We start from the raw sequence: 14504 nt of genomic DNA on the forward strand, positions 1-14504 counted from the left end.
CGATCGTATTGTATTCCATTAATTTATACACGCGATGTCAGTCAGCAAGCGGGTGGCCTCGCCTGTCGTTTGTTTCTGCTGTGTTGTGTCACATGAGGAGGTGTCATATAACCATCGTTTATGTGAGGTGTGGCGTGAAAAAGCCGGCTGCACGGAAAACCACGTGGTATCTCCTCGTCTGGCCTGAGGAAGTGAACGGCATCGTGGCGCAGCGCATCACACCTCAGCAGCACGTCTTCTCAGCCAGATGTTTGCTGTCGGTGTTCAGTTTACACAAACAAGCATTTGACAGCGGTCATATGTTCGGGGGTTGCTTGTGCATTATGTCGTGTGCAACTGTGCATGCCTGGCTGCTACACAGACAGAAAGGAAGGCAGACAGACACGCCTCTGTGGCATGTAGCTAAAGCCGCGCACGCTTAATCGATGGACGAAACCGACGTCTTGTCAATGCTATCAGAGGTTAGGTTAGCAACAGGGTTGGTAACTAACTGGTTACATGTAATCAATATTACATTATGAGATTACGAAAAAGAAATAACCAATCAGCCCAGATTACATTCGGAAACTTAATAATAGGATCACAGTTAAACATTTCAAGGAAGCTTGATTTTTGAGTGGTGCAACCACTCCATTGAACAGCAATGTTCACTATTGTTTGCATGCGTGTATGTCTGTTTAGAGTACCAACAGGTGACAAAGTGGCGCTGTTGAGCTTCACACTGTGTACGTGTGCATGATGGGAAGCTGAGTTTTTAGCAGCAACACACGAGAGAGATGCTGTACATTTCTAGTTTGGGATGGTTGCCTTTCACCAGCATAGAATACAGTTATTTACACAACAACCTGCCATTGTCAGACATATGGCCGGTCAGGCGGCTAGATGTAAATCAGGTGACTCGCCCACCTTGTATAAGCAAATTCTCATACAGGAAGATAGAGAATCAGAATCATCTTTATTGTCACATCACAGTTTAAGTAAAAAGGTGGATGAAATTCGTAGGGTCTCTTATCTTATCTACAATACAAATAAGGGGTTTCCAGATATTTCAGGGACCAAGCAGTCCCGAAGGTCCCTTATACCTGATTTTCTGCCTGGATTTTTGAGCAATTCTTTGCTAAATGAATATAACCACATTTGAACCATATAAAATGAAATGGGAGTTAAATGCTGCAATTTGTAAAAAATAGCAAAATATGACTCCTAACGTCGTTGAAGTGGGACTCATAAAATGTCCCTGGCTGGGACTCATCTAAAAGACCATCCCTGCATCCCGGGACTCATTACATTGAAAACGTATTTACATTACATTCACTGCATAATCAATACTAACACTTCATTTAGATAGAACATACCCAGATCAAATCATAGTACAATGTTCATTAAATTATTCAATCAAAGCAAACAACATTTTCCTCTTATACAAAAATAAAACTTACAAGTTATTTACAAGCTGTCATAGTATTATACCGTACTTGTATTATTTCCCGCCTCGGAATAACCTCTGTTGAGACCATGGGGGCAAGACGGGCAGTTTCTGTAGGCCAATCAGAGGCAGGCGGGGCGTTGCCATGTTTATGCTCGGACTAGAATAGAATCAGGCATTTACAATTCACTAGGGCTGAGCCATATGACAAAATCTCGTATAGTATCACGATATAGAACATTTTATATCATGATAACGATATACTCACGATATAGCATATTTTTTACGATACTGATTTTCTATCTAAGAAATAGATTTTGTTTTCCAACTTAATTTGGTGTACTTACTTGCCAATACAGAGTCCTGTAAGTAGACTTAGAAATAAAACTAGTGTTGACTAATCATTACATGTGGCTCTTATTTTGAAGAGGAAGTTATGCACAGGAAGTCCGTTTCAGTTGTAAACAAGCTACTATGACACTTTCCCAAAGTTACGTGCTCCCCCAACCCCCCCGCCCACCAAGGTTCGGAGCTCGAAGGTTAATTTTCAAATTAATTAGAAACGAATGGTTCGAAGGTTCCTGCCGAAGGTTCGAGTCCTAAAAACAGGGCTAGGGTACAGCCTTAATGCACAGACAGGCCTAAAGCGTAGGTGTAGAAATCATCTAAAAACATGATAGCAAACAAAACATTTGCAGACACGACCATTTTGACCAGATTTTATAGGGTCACATATTTGCGAATTACATCCGGAGCAACATCTATGCATAGTATGCTGTTTGATAACCAGATTTTATGGGTCACACACTTTTTAGTATAACACCCATGGTCTTTGCTGCTTGCCGTAGCTGGAAGTGCGATGCATATGGGAAACGCATATGTTGTAGTATCACACGCTAACTGCACCAAGCAGAGATACTCAGATACTACAGATGAGTCAGAGGAATACACAGTCATCTTACCACATTAACAGCTTTGCGCAGGGAATTACAACCTGGCGTCCACGGAAGTGGTCCAGCGAGTGCTTCACAGACCACTTGGGGTTTCGCGGACCAGCCTCCTCAAATAAGAGTGTGCATGTGTGTGCGCAAGAGAATATGGTCAGTCCTAAAGTTACAATACCTTACTCACTCGCTAATAGAACATATCACTCAAATCAGCTGTGTCATGTAGGTGTGAGTGCTGGCCCCAACTCTAGAGGTGAGGGCCGCGTAGCGACCCGAATTTCTACTTAGTGTTATTTTTATGTCAATAGGCATACATTGTTATTAGCGTTTAACTTTTGGGTGAAATTATTATACTATTAAACTATTATAATTATCATTATAGCATTTGTGGAAGTCAGAATATTTGACTGCATCAAGGTGCAATCTTTTCAAAGTTTGATTTTGAAGTAAAAGTTAATTAGAGTAAAATGTTTTGTAAACCTAGGGTTTTAAATATGAAGTAAACTACTACATTTCAAAGTAATCTGACCAAAGCTAGTTAGCTAGCGGTTAGCTAGCCAGTGCAGTTGGCATTGTTGCATTGCCTGTTTGATTATCAAATACAAAATCCAGTGTCAGTGATATGTTTGTTTTTAGTTCATTAAAAGACTCAGAACCTTGGCGCCTCTGATTCCACATAAGCCTTGAGATGTTAGAGAAATAGTTGTCCATATAGCCATGACAGGCAAGCATTGTCTATCAATTCTCAGTCAACAATCTGAGAGAATATTATTTTTGGCCCAAAGATGACTTTAGCCATAGTGAAAGATGAAAACAAATAGTCCAAGTGCAAACACAAGGCAGGTGTTCCTCAGCTGAGCTGCCAGTGTTTTTTATTTTCTTATTATTTTAACTTTTATTAAATAAATGTACAGTACTGTATATATCTGACATTTGGTGCTAGTGAGTTTGCTGTTATGAAACTTGAAAACGCAAACTGTGGCTATATATGGGTTTTGACAGGCCATTGTGAATGTTGGCACACAAGGGGCACATGGACGAAGCGGGGAAACTATCTTGTTTCCCAGCTTGTTACCACCATCGGAAACTGGTTACGTGACTTACATTTGCTTTGAACTTACTGCACAAAATTGACATTCATCAGCTTTGTAATGTGAATGTCGCTGATGAATTTCGGACTAGAAGGTTTTCTTACCTTTATTTGTAGTAGTTACGTCCCCACCAAAGAGGTCCAGGTGTTATTTTGTGCAAAAGTGCATTATTGGCCATTTCCCCTACCATAACCCGTCAATGGGGGTTGGGTTTTGTGCTAATTTGCCTATTTCCATCTAAATAAGTACTACAGGTAGTACTTCTGACCAAGCAATCGGTTGAAATAGGCTCTCTGGTCTCCAGCCATGCCGAAATCATCATGACCATACACGTAAGTGACGTAACCGTTAATAGAAGATTTGAGAACGGATTAATCATATTAGAAATATCATCGTTGTGTTGATTGGACTTTCGTCAGAGCAGCAGCCAGCACCACTGTTACTAGTACTAGGGGTGGGTTCAAATCAATTACCATAAATGCTGTCATCAGTTTCATTATTTTGTCAAAATATCAGCCGGTGGTCTAGACTCTGCAAAAGTATATTTAGTAGGTATTTAGTAACCTGACGGTGCCAGATGAGGGCGGTATTGGGTAACCATGTTCCCCAACACAGCCTTCATCTGGGATCTCTCAGGGAGTTGAGCTGACAAAAATCCGTTCCGTACCGGACCAATCAGCGTGAGCTAAGGGCGGGATATGTGCGAAACCGGATGTGAAGCTATATAGACACGTCAATATGATTGGTTGTGTTTGCACGCCCACACGGTGATAGACAGACGGTCCCATCCAATCATCTACCAAGTATCTTGAAAAAAAGGAACAGCCCCGTCATCGAATTTGCTTCCGCGATCCCAGATCCCAATAAGCTGTGAAACAAATTTGTGTAGCAAGCTTCTTGGATCTGGCAGCGTCAGGTTAGGTATTTAGTAGGACACAGTCATTATTCAAAATCAATGCGTATCGCGATACATATCGATCGATCATGAGGTTGTTGGCAATACCCAGCCTAGCCCTGGTCCAGTGCTTAGTCTCTCACTAATGCCCTGCCAGGCACACCTCCACTGCTCTCTAGCAGTTTTCCCACTGCCGTGCGAGGGTTTAGAATTCCCCGAAAATAAACAAAACAATGTAGCTACTCACTGAAACAAAGCCTGCTAAACCTTGGTAAAAGTATATTCTCAAAGCTGGGGAAGTGTCTCAGTTCCCCAGCTACTCTAAAATGCACTTTGTGCTATTTTAATAAAGTAATGTACCGGACAGTCATGTTTTCTACTACTACATTTCTGGGTTGAGCCTGCGCCGTTGGATGCAGTTGGATGCAGTTGGATGCATTTCATTTCATGACAAAAATAGTGCATTTTGGAGAGATTTTAATCAGCCTTTTCTGTATATTGTTGTGGGAATAGTGAGATAAATGTCAGAAGGCGGATATATTCATTTAACAAAACAAATGTATATTTCTTTCTTTCTAACAAATCCAGTGTGGTAGGATGGTGTCTCTCGGTCTCTCTCCCCGTTGTCGTGCTATGTGATTTGTGATTTGCCTCTGTAAATTGTGCAGCCTTAAGCCAACCAGATGTTTGTGTGTGTTCGTGTTCTGACCTTTGACCTCTGACCTTTAGATCACCCGCCTGTTTTATTATATGAAAAACATTTTAAATGCATCTCCCAGGATCTTTGATCAAAATGCACGAAAACTTCTACACGTGAACTTTGGACATACAGACAAATAATCGTAGTACTATCGTAGTAATCGTAATTTGTTTTAAGTGAAAAAATGAAGTTTTTATTGAGCCAATGAAAATTGCTGTTTTGTGAAACTTCTTCTTCTGCACCTAATACCTATATGAATGATGTTACTGTTTAGAATGAGTCAACTGACTGTGTCTGCATAGCTCAGTCGGTAGAGCTCTCGCCTTTGGAGCACAGGGTCATGGGTTCAAATCCAGGTGCTGTCAACTCAGAGTATGCATTGTGTGCTGCAAGTTTTGTGATGACTCAACTATAGAAATATTGAAGTAGATTACATTTGACTCACTTTTGTCTGAGATATTTAGCAATGACCCATATTAAGTGAACAGAATTGCTCAGCCTTCCTGGAGTGACCCGATATCCTGGGCCTTTACTAGCGGGACTATGTCTCCATGTGCTCTCTCCCTCTGCTTCTATCAGGTCTAGGGTTGGGATTCGGAACCGGGTCCATTTCAGACCCGGTTCCGACATTGCGGATCCGGAGCCGGTTCCATCGTTCTTTTACGACGGTTCCCCAAACGGTTCTCATCAGTCGTCATTTAGCTCCGCTGTGTCTGCATGCATGCAAGCAGAGCCTCGGGTGACGTCACCCCACCTACATGAGTGAGTGGGGTTGGGGAGGATACGCCCACTGTTCTGTGCATTCAGCGACCGCCGCGGAGCGAGTGGGACAGTATCACAACTCACAAGAATAATCTAGGCACATCGCGTTTGTGAGCTATGCGGAAAGCCGTGCCCCCACTCCCCACAGCTCCACCACAGCCGGCGGGGTACGAGAATGAAAACAAAAACTACTAACGTCTACAGAGCTTTTCATTAGGCTAGGTGTATTGTACAACTGTTGTTAATGGTGTTAATTTAGAACGCCAATGACTCGACTTCTTTCTGTCTGATATTTTATTAATCAAGTTAACTATAGAGCCAAATCAATTTGTCTGCACTTATTTTTACAATTTATAAGCAACTCAACTGCTTTTGGTTTGGCTCGTGTGACTCGTTGAGAGCCCAGCGTTTAGGTGCATATACCTCCATAGATTGATTACTTTCTAAACAGTTTGCAGAAAAAAGCACAGGAATGTAGTCTACAGTTCAATACAAGGTCTGCTAAGAGGATTTTATAATCCAAGAAAGCACTATGGCTTGTTTCCATTAGGGTAAGGGGTCCTTCATATTAAATTAATCTGAACATTAAAGACATTTGTCACCACAACAATATCATTATTGCAATGTGTACTGTATATTTAATATACAGTACAAATTGCAATATACAGTACAAATTGCAACAATGATATTGTTGTGGTGGCTAGCTGGTGGTGGCAAAGTTTAAATAATAGTGCCACGTCACCTCAGAATTGTATAGTGCATTTTCAATAATTGAATTAATGAATTTGTGAAAAAAAGGGGGAAAAATAATATTAGGATCCGTTAAGGGAACCGTTAGGAACCGGAACCGTTAAGAGGGATCCGGGATGGATCCGGAACCGTTAAAATCCTAACGAATCCCAACCCTAACAGTCATGGGGGCTTATGCAACACTTGAAGCAGCATGTATCACCAGTGGTGGTGGGGATACTGCTCTCCCGTGTTTCTGACCAGCTCAAATGACCAGGGCTGGGTGGGACAGCCTGAGATGGGGGTGGTGACCTGGCCTCTGCTTTCACATAACTGCCCCACACTGGCCACACACACACTCCCGCTAAAATCGGGTCCCCTGGGGTGCCCTTTCTGGCTAGGAAGGCAGTGTTGTAGGTTTAATATGCATTGCACATGCATATTATTATGTAGTGGTGGAGAAATCCCAAACTTTGCTTCTATTGCTGCTTCACACAAATGACACAGCCTACACCCTTATCAATGTATTTGTATGTTAGTTACAGCATGTTGAGTAGGCTGCTATATATTGAGTTTTTAGCACACTGTCAGAAGGAAGGAGGCTCTTGGGCAAGTAGATTTTCAGTATCGAACCAGGTTCCACTCAGCATATTTCCACCTGGAACAGAGAAAATACACACACACACACACACACACACACACACACACACACACACACAATGTACAATATATCATCCCACGATATATCACAATATTAAAACGTGACTATGTATCGTCTTCTTGATACTACTGTTTTGCAATATATTTTAAATTAATATTTAGATTTCCCCCTCCCTTTTTTTACTGGACGTTACAGAGTTCTTACTCTATGGTGTGTGCGATAATCGGTAATCATTGTCTTCAGCCTGGCAAGACGTATGTTTTGCACCCCGTCTGTCTGTCCGTCCGTCTGTGAGCAGCTAATCTCCGGCACCGTTGGCATGATGGCAGCGAAACTGCACACACTTCCTGGATGCCCCAAATTACATACTCCTACTGATTTTGTCCAAACATTACGCAAATCGCTACACAGTATCTATTTTTTTTTAAATAGCAGCTGTACATGAAATGTTGATTTAGCATCGACATGATTATTTACCGATATAAATACATGGTTTGATAACCTACAAGTAGGCGAAAGTCATTTTCTGCTAGGCTTATGTCTCTCCATCTACCCCGTCTTCAAGCCTCCATCCCTGGGCAGAGGACGTTGATTGATTGACTGGTGGTCGTGGAGCTATGTGCAGTGCCGTCTCTTTACAGTCTAAAATCAATGGTTAAATTATTCCATAACACTGAAAATGATCAATTTTACAATTAAAATAAAATTATGGTTAAGTGTGTAAATGACATTTATTCTGTTTGGACAAAGTGCATTTAAGAAAAGGTGGAGATCAATGAAGAATTTATCTATGTCACATGTGAAGTGTAAAACTGGGAATTTCACCCAAGGAATCCATGATGAAGTGCTAAGATAACCTATTGATATTACCACAAAGCATATTCTGAAAGATATGACAGATCTGCCTCTCTAAAACTAGAAAAAAAAACCTCCTTTATTCAGGGGCCATTGTGTGACTTATCTCAATTCAATACCTTTTATCCATTGGATAGAATATATATTGAAGTGAGGGGCACTCTTATCATCATACATCATCATACATCACATTCCGTGCTCAGTCAATGAATAATAATAGTAATAATAATAATAATAATGATCCAAAAAGCTTGCTACCCAATACCGCCCCCAGCTGGCAGTGTCAGGTTAAGACGAGCCTGCTGCCTACATAGCGATGCGCGTTCACCACGAGTAGCACACACACGCACGATGCTAGTTCATGTGTCGCGCGTTCATGTGTTTGGGGCCAATCCATCCCAGAACAGAGTGCATCTCTGTTCCTACCAGGAAGGAGGAGTGAGCTATAACAGGCCGATCCGCGTTTTCACCTACCGTAGGTAGGTAGGTATCTGGCTATCTGCGTAAAACGTTGTATGCGCAACCCCTAGAGACTAAGGAAAAACCTTTGCCCTGCGTTTTTCACATCTGCCTTTTATCGTGCCACCAGGAGGCCGACTTACGTAAAACCAATTGTTTGATATCACAATCGGAACACATGATCTCTAATCTCTATAATGATGTAATCAAGACGAACCCGTCATTCATACTCCATCCTGATTGGTGTCTTTGGCGAATTCCAAACATTGCTGGCCCACCATCTGACCTGGCGGAGACCTGTGCTTTGAGGAGAACTTTTACTAGTTTTACATCACTTTCCATCAAGGCAGTTGTGCTGACAGACTGTGAGGCGAGGCTCGTGTGGTGTCCCCAATTGAGACGCTAGGTGAGCGAATAGTCGAATACCCATGCCATGAAGCAGCCGATAGCCACGCGCTTCGGTAGCATGGCACTGGTCCGACCGCTCATTAGTCAAACCCCTAACCATAACCGTATGTGGACGCCACAGGGTGAGTCTTAACCAGCCACGTCATAGTCAGATTAACGGGATGTCGGACTGTCACTAATTTGCAGTGCATTGACCAGTTTGTTAAAGTTGTCATCTGACTTTGCAAGACCTGGTGAATGGCATAGATCTGTTTTCCAAATTGCACATGTTAGCAGGATAGTTTAGCCACATAATGTAAACAGACTGGCTACAAGCAGGCACACGTCACTTCCTCCCAGCCAAAGTGAAGACAGAGTAGCCAATGAAATCAATGGCGTGTGGTTGCAAGCTATTCTGGTCTAAAAGGCATACATGCAGCAGAGCCCAGACTGTGGATGAGACTTTGAGCTTATTCCCTGTCAGTTCCCACACCGGTAGCCTAACTTGGCCTAGTTTACAGGCTTGCACTTAGTTCATTTTTTGTGTTGTAACGTGGATGAGCCTGTGTCAATGTTTTTCCTGATTTGCACCCTCCTGTTTGTGTTTAGCTGCTTGTATTGAATTATAATTATAACAGCCCTGATAAATGCCTTTTCTCAGAAGCACAATTTATCCTACTACTTAAATGAAACACCCTGATTCAGGCTTGTGTGTGTGTGTGTGTGTGTGTGTGTGTGTGTGTGTGTGTGTGTGTGTGTGTGTGTGTGTGTGTGTGTGTGTGTGTGTGTGTGTGTGTGTGTGTGTGTGTGTGTGTGTGTGTGTGTGTGTGTGTGTGTGTGAGAGAGATAAAGTAAGTTACAGACCAGACCATATTGTCTCACCGTGACCCTATTGTTAGGGGTTCATATTCCCAGGTGAATTATTACATTGGAATAAAGACCAATGACACGTATGTAGTGCATTGGTTCTCAAGCTGTGGCCCGGACTCATGGTGTGCCATGAGGGTATTGCAAGTGGGCCACTAAATGATTGGCAAAGCACTACCATTTTAATAACTAGTCCTTACCCGTTTGAATATATGAACACCAAATGATGTACAGTGTGGGTTAAGGATGCCAAAGTTTTCCTATTGCCCGTCTGCCCCAAAATCGCCAAGAGACGACATATTCGTGCTATAAAAGCAATGTGAAAACGGCTCACAGCAGGTCATGTGTCAAAAACAGGCAGATCTACAAGCTCCAACGCGGCCCGTCTGACGCGTTGAGAGCTTATACAGTACATCTGCAGCTACATTTTTGCAGCGCCGTTGTCAGGGTAAGAACATGACTGCACGTTCATGTTGTCAATAACACAATCATTTAGATTACAGGCGGAGATGAAGTGAAGTTGAATCAGACAGGCTAACATCACCACCAGCTGGTGTTGTAAGCATAGCTTGTTGCTAACGCTTTGTCACTCCTTTTCTTCCTTTTTTCTTTTTTCCCCCGACAGCAGTGTGCATTCGGGTGTGGTGTGACTATATATTAAACGGGGTCCCTAGTGACGGACGTAAACAACATGTAGGCTATAGTAACTGCTGCTGGGGCAATGCAGCATACCATTACAAGGGGAGGAGGGGGTTTCCACTGGCGGCTGTACAGGTTAAAGTTATTGTAACGTTATTTTTCTCTTTTTTAGTATTCAGACAGCCAGCAATGGGTTAAACGCTCCCAAAACAAATTAGACTCTGTGACACCTCTAGGGGCCTCAGTCTGCATTCAAAGATTTTCCTAGAAACTTTGTCATTGGTCAAAAAGTTCCCAACAGCAAATGACTAACCAATCAGGAAGTAGACAGGCAAATTCAATGCATTATTCCTCATCTTTGAAGGCCGACTGCGGCCCCTAGAGGTGTCACAGAGACTAAAGTTTATTTTGCAGGAATAAACGAATAAACGCTGTCCGATTTTCGATAAGGTTGACTTGAGTATTATTTAGCAAAATAAAATAAATAAATAAAATAGCGGAGACAATCCCCTAATAAAAATATTAAGGCAACCCACTGTGGTGTAACGTGACCCGGATGTGTAGTCAATCGTGCGTATGCGCAACAGCGACATTTGCTTCAGACAAACAAACAGGCAGATAAAGACATGCAGACAGGGACATTGCTTCGCTCAATTATATGTTAGATAATATAACATTAAATACTTTTTTTATTACCTTAAATGAGTTTTCATTGTTATACCGTCTGATAATTTATTGATTGACCGAATGCTGATGATCATTAAAATGATCATCGGCTATTAACCGGCTGCCGCCATTCCGCCAACGCTTTTGAGATTTTCATTTTCACTGCTGTATTGTCACTTTCAGCTGTTTTACCTAGCACCAGAAATAAATACTTATTGGTCAAGGTTTTTATTGACTAATTGACTAGTTGACTTAATTTTTTTTTTTTTTTTAAGATATTGTTTTTGCGGCTTACGCCTTTTATTGATTTTTTAAGGGACAGACAGTAGGCTGACAGGAAACGGGAGAGAGATGGGGGGATGACATGCGGTAAAGGCCGTGTCGGGTCCGGGAGTCGAACCCGCGGCACACCGCGACTGGATCACCAGTCCGGTGCCCAGACCGTTACGCTACGGCCTGGGCCCTAGTTGACTTAATTGACAAATGTTTTAGATTTGAGTTTGAATTGCCAAGTACAATACTGTAAAAGCATACTTATGCTAGAAATATGCTGTATTTTTCTAACAATGTAGTGGTCAACCAGCAGAAAACCAGTCAATTAACTGAGGGGGCAGGCCTACTACCTAACTACAACTGTGTTTGTTTGGTATTGTAAAATTAATAAGCAGGCTTGTTTTTAATTAGTTTGGATCTGTCTTTTGTGTCTGTCTGTCTTGGTCTCTCCATCTGTCTTTCTCTCAGGACAAACCGATCCACAGAGGCTCTCCCACATTTGGGACCTAAATAAATAAGTGTAAGTGGCATTTGATCTTTTTTTTGTGCTTACCGGTATGTCTGTCAATACTTGATTCATCATTTATCTTTATATTTATCATATTAAAGTTTATGAATATCCTAATATTCCTGAATAAAACGTAACATGTTTCTAGTGCTCCTTGTGAGGTTTTAATCAACAATGTTTTATAGCCTGTATAAATTTAGAATGCATATGAAACTGGTAATATTTCCCTGATACTCTGTTGTGTATGTGTGGTGTTTATACTGTATGAGAGAGGGGAGGGGGGGACATTATTTTACTGATGGCAAAGTGCACTGTAAGTCTGCAACCTCTGTTCAAAACATTCACGTCTTTGCTATCCATTTATGATGACATGACATTGCTGCCATTATATGTGGTTTGGGTGCATAGCTTGTCGGCAAGCATGTACTTCTCTGCAAGGACTAATCTGATTCCTCGTTTACTAGTCTGCCCTTACTGACTGACTCATCTACAATTGTTGAAACATGTACGACGTAACAGTCAGTCACTCCCTCTCCCATCTACAAACAGCCAGCAATGTCCCATTTCCTTGTTTTGCTTTCCTGACAAACTCAAACATTTATCCCACAGCCAGCAATTTGCAGATATTTCATATTTTTACTGTCTGGGTTCATAAAAATTCAAATGAACTACAACTTGGCAGGATGTTGCCAGGCTTTTATCACATACAATACAATACAGAGAGAGGGCACTGAAATTCCTCCATTTGGTCTGATTTTGGTCTGATTTGTTTCATTAGCCTCCTCTTATATCCTATTGCCTCCATAAATCTATATTTTTTGCCTCAGAACTTTACTAACTCCCTCTCTTGCACTGCATTAGTGTACATTCAGCTGTCTAGGTAATTGTGCTGATGAAGAAGTCAGGTCAAGCAGAAAAGTCCTTAAGTATGTTTGTCATTGGCAAGATAAATGCACTCACATCAAAATATAATCGATTGATTTTCAGAAGAATGACTCGACTCGCAGTTCACTAGTCCTTCCATCAGAATAGATTAGATTCACAAAAAGAGTGAGGTCGGCCTGCCAGCTGTGTTCTCACGTTATTACACCAGGCTGAATGATGGCCCAACAATAATTGTTATTTACCATGACACAAAAGGATTGGCACCAATATGCTACGGTACTCCTGTTCATCAGCTGCCCTCGCTGAATTATTTTCCACACATGGCATGCACACACTGTATTTTCTTTTTTGTGATAATTGGACAGGTGCGTGGGAGTAACCCATGCTGTGTTGTGTTCCATATATCCAAAGCGGTTACTTTTTAGGATTAAAATAAAAAAGCAGAATTAGCATGTCGACGAGTGTTGCTTTGCGCGGTTTTTCGAGCTTGTAGATCTGCTACTTTTGATGCTTTTGTGTGATGCTATAGAATGATCAAGTAGGGCATTGATTTATGAAAAAACAAAAACACAAAGTTAGAATATGAAGACAGGATTATTATAATTTTTTTCTTCCACGATTTTTGTAACTCATTTTTTCACCCGGTGCCAATTTCGTAAATTGTAATCCTGGCCACTACTCTCCCACCGGGGCTCCAGCGTCGCGTCTCCGTCACCGTCAGGGAATGTTCCCTTTTTAATCAATGAAGGGTGGCTCCACTGCCCGTGTTGCGTGACTGCATTAAAATTGCCCTGGTTCATTTTTTGACGCACGCGACGGAGACGCAACGCGCCCGGTGGAGGCCCGGTGGAGGCCCGGTGGAGGCCTGGTGTCCCTCTGCCAACCTGAGGAGAACCCAGAACTAAGCTCATGCTTGCTTGCTTCAATGCATGAGGAGTGAGCAGGCCGCTTCTTATCACCTGGCTGGGGGGAGTTTCCCTGGTAACTGACCAGGGGGGGAGCCAGTATAGGAACCAGGATTTCTGCACAGGAGGTTTCTGCCCGACAGCGACAATATCTTTCTGGCCCTTTTTCCTAACTCCTGACTCACCCCCTCTCTTTCTCCAGCTTTTACACAGGTACGTGTCCCACGTCCCTCCATGCCGAACTCCATGAAATGAATAAAGCACCACAGCCTATAACGGGACCCCCCTCTGCCCCTTCCCCTGGTCTCTCACAGGTAATATCCTCCTCTCTGTCAGAGTGTGTGTGTGCGCCTGGGGGGGGATAGTCAAACTATCAAACAAACTGATATATTGACCAAACTAATCGGTTGGGCTCTAGTCGATCATTATCAATATCAAGTCAAAGAAAATATAATTATCACACACATCTTCCTTCACGGTGTTCTCTTCATCTCATGCGTCTCTCTGACTCTCTCTCACAGCCCTCCTACCCCCCTGGGCAGCCCTCTGTGGTGTATGCCACCCCGCCTCCACAAATGAACCCATCACCGCAGCCCCGACAGGTAGGCCCCAGCATATAAAAACCTAGATGCCTCGTAGACCGCTGCAGTTCATTGGAGCGACCTGTATCGCACTGTAAGGCGGAAGTCAAGTGGAAGTGCAGAAGGCACGCGACGTCGCTGCCACTGACTACTGGCCAATCACAGCGTGTCTTTTCTGGAATTTATTAATTTAATCCAAATAAGCTTTATTGGCATTGACAAACGTTTAAATTGCCTCTGATTGGCTACTTACCGAATGTCCCCTTCT

The 14504-nt window shown here is 42.4% G+C and overlaps 1 protein-coding gene across 6 annotated transcripts in view; it reads left to right on the forward strand.

Moving 5' to 3' along the window:
• Window positions 1-14504, forward strand: part of LOC310864948 (eukaryotic translation initiation factor 4 gamma 1-like) — a 73359-nt gene that overhangs the window by 1452 nt on the left and 57403 nt on the right. For all 6 annotated transcript variants that reach the window (XM_083773805.1, XM_083773811.1, XM_083773808.1 and 3 more), the window contains exons 2-4: window positions 11826-11877; window positions 13858-13969; window positions 14177-14257. In XM_083773805.1, the coding sequence (XP_083629931.1) occupies window positions 13907-13969; window positions 14177-14257 (144 nt within the window). In that variant the 5' untranslated portion in view covers window positions 11826-11877; window positions 13858-13906. The remainder of the gene's footprint in view (window positions 1-11825; window positions 11878-13857; window positions 13970-14176; window positions 14258-14504) is intronic.

Source organism: Protomyctophum parallelum (genome assembly GCF_964188405.1).
Source record: "Protomyctophum parallelum genome assembly, chromosome: 9".
Lineage (NCBI taxonomy): Eukaryota > Metazoa > Chordata > Actinopteri > Myctophiformes > Myctophidae > Protomyctophum > Protomyctophum parallelum.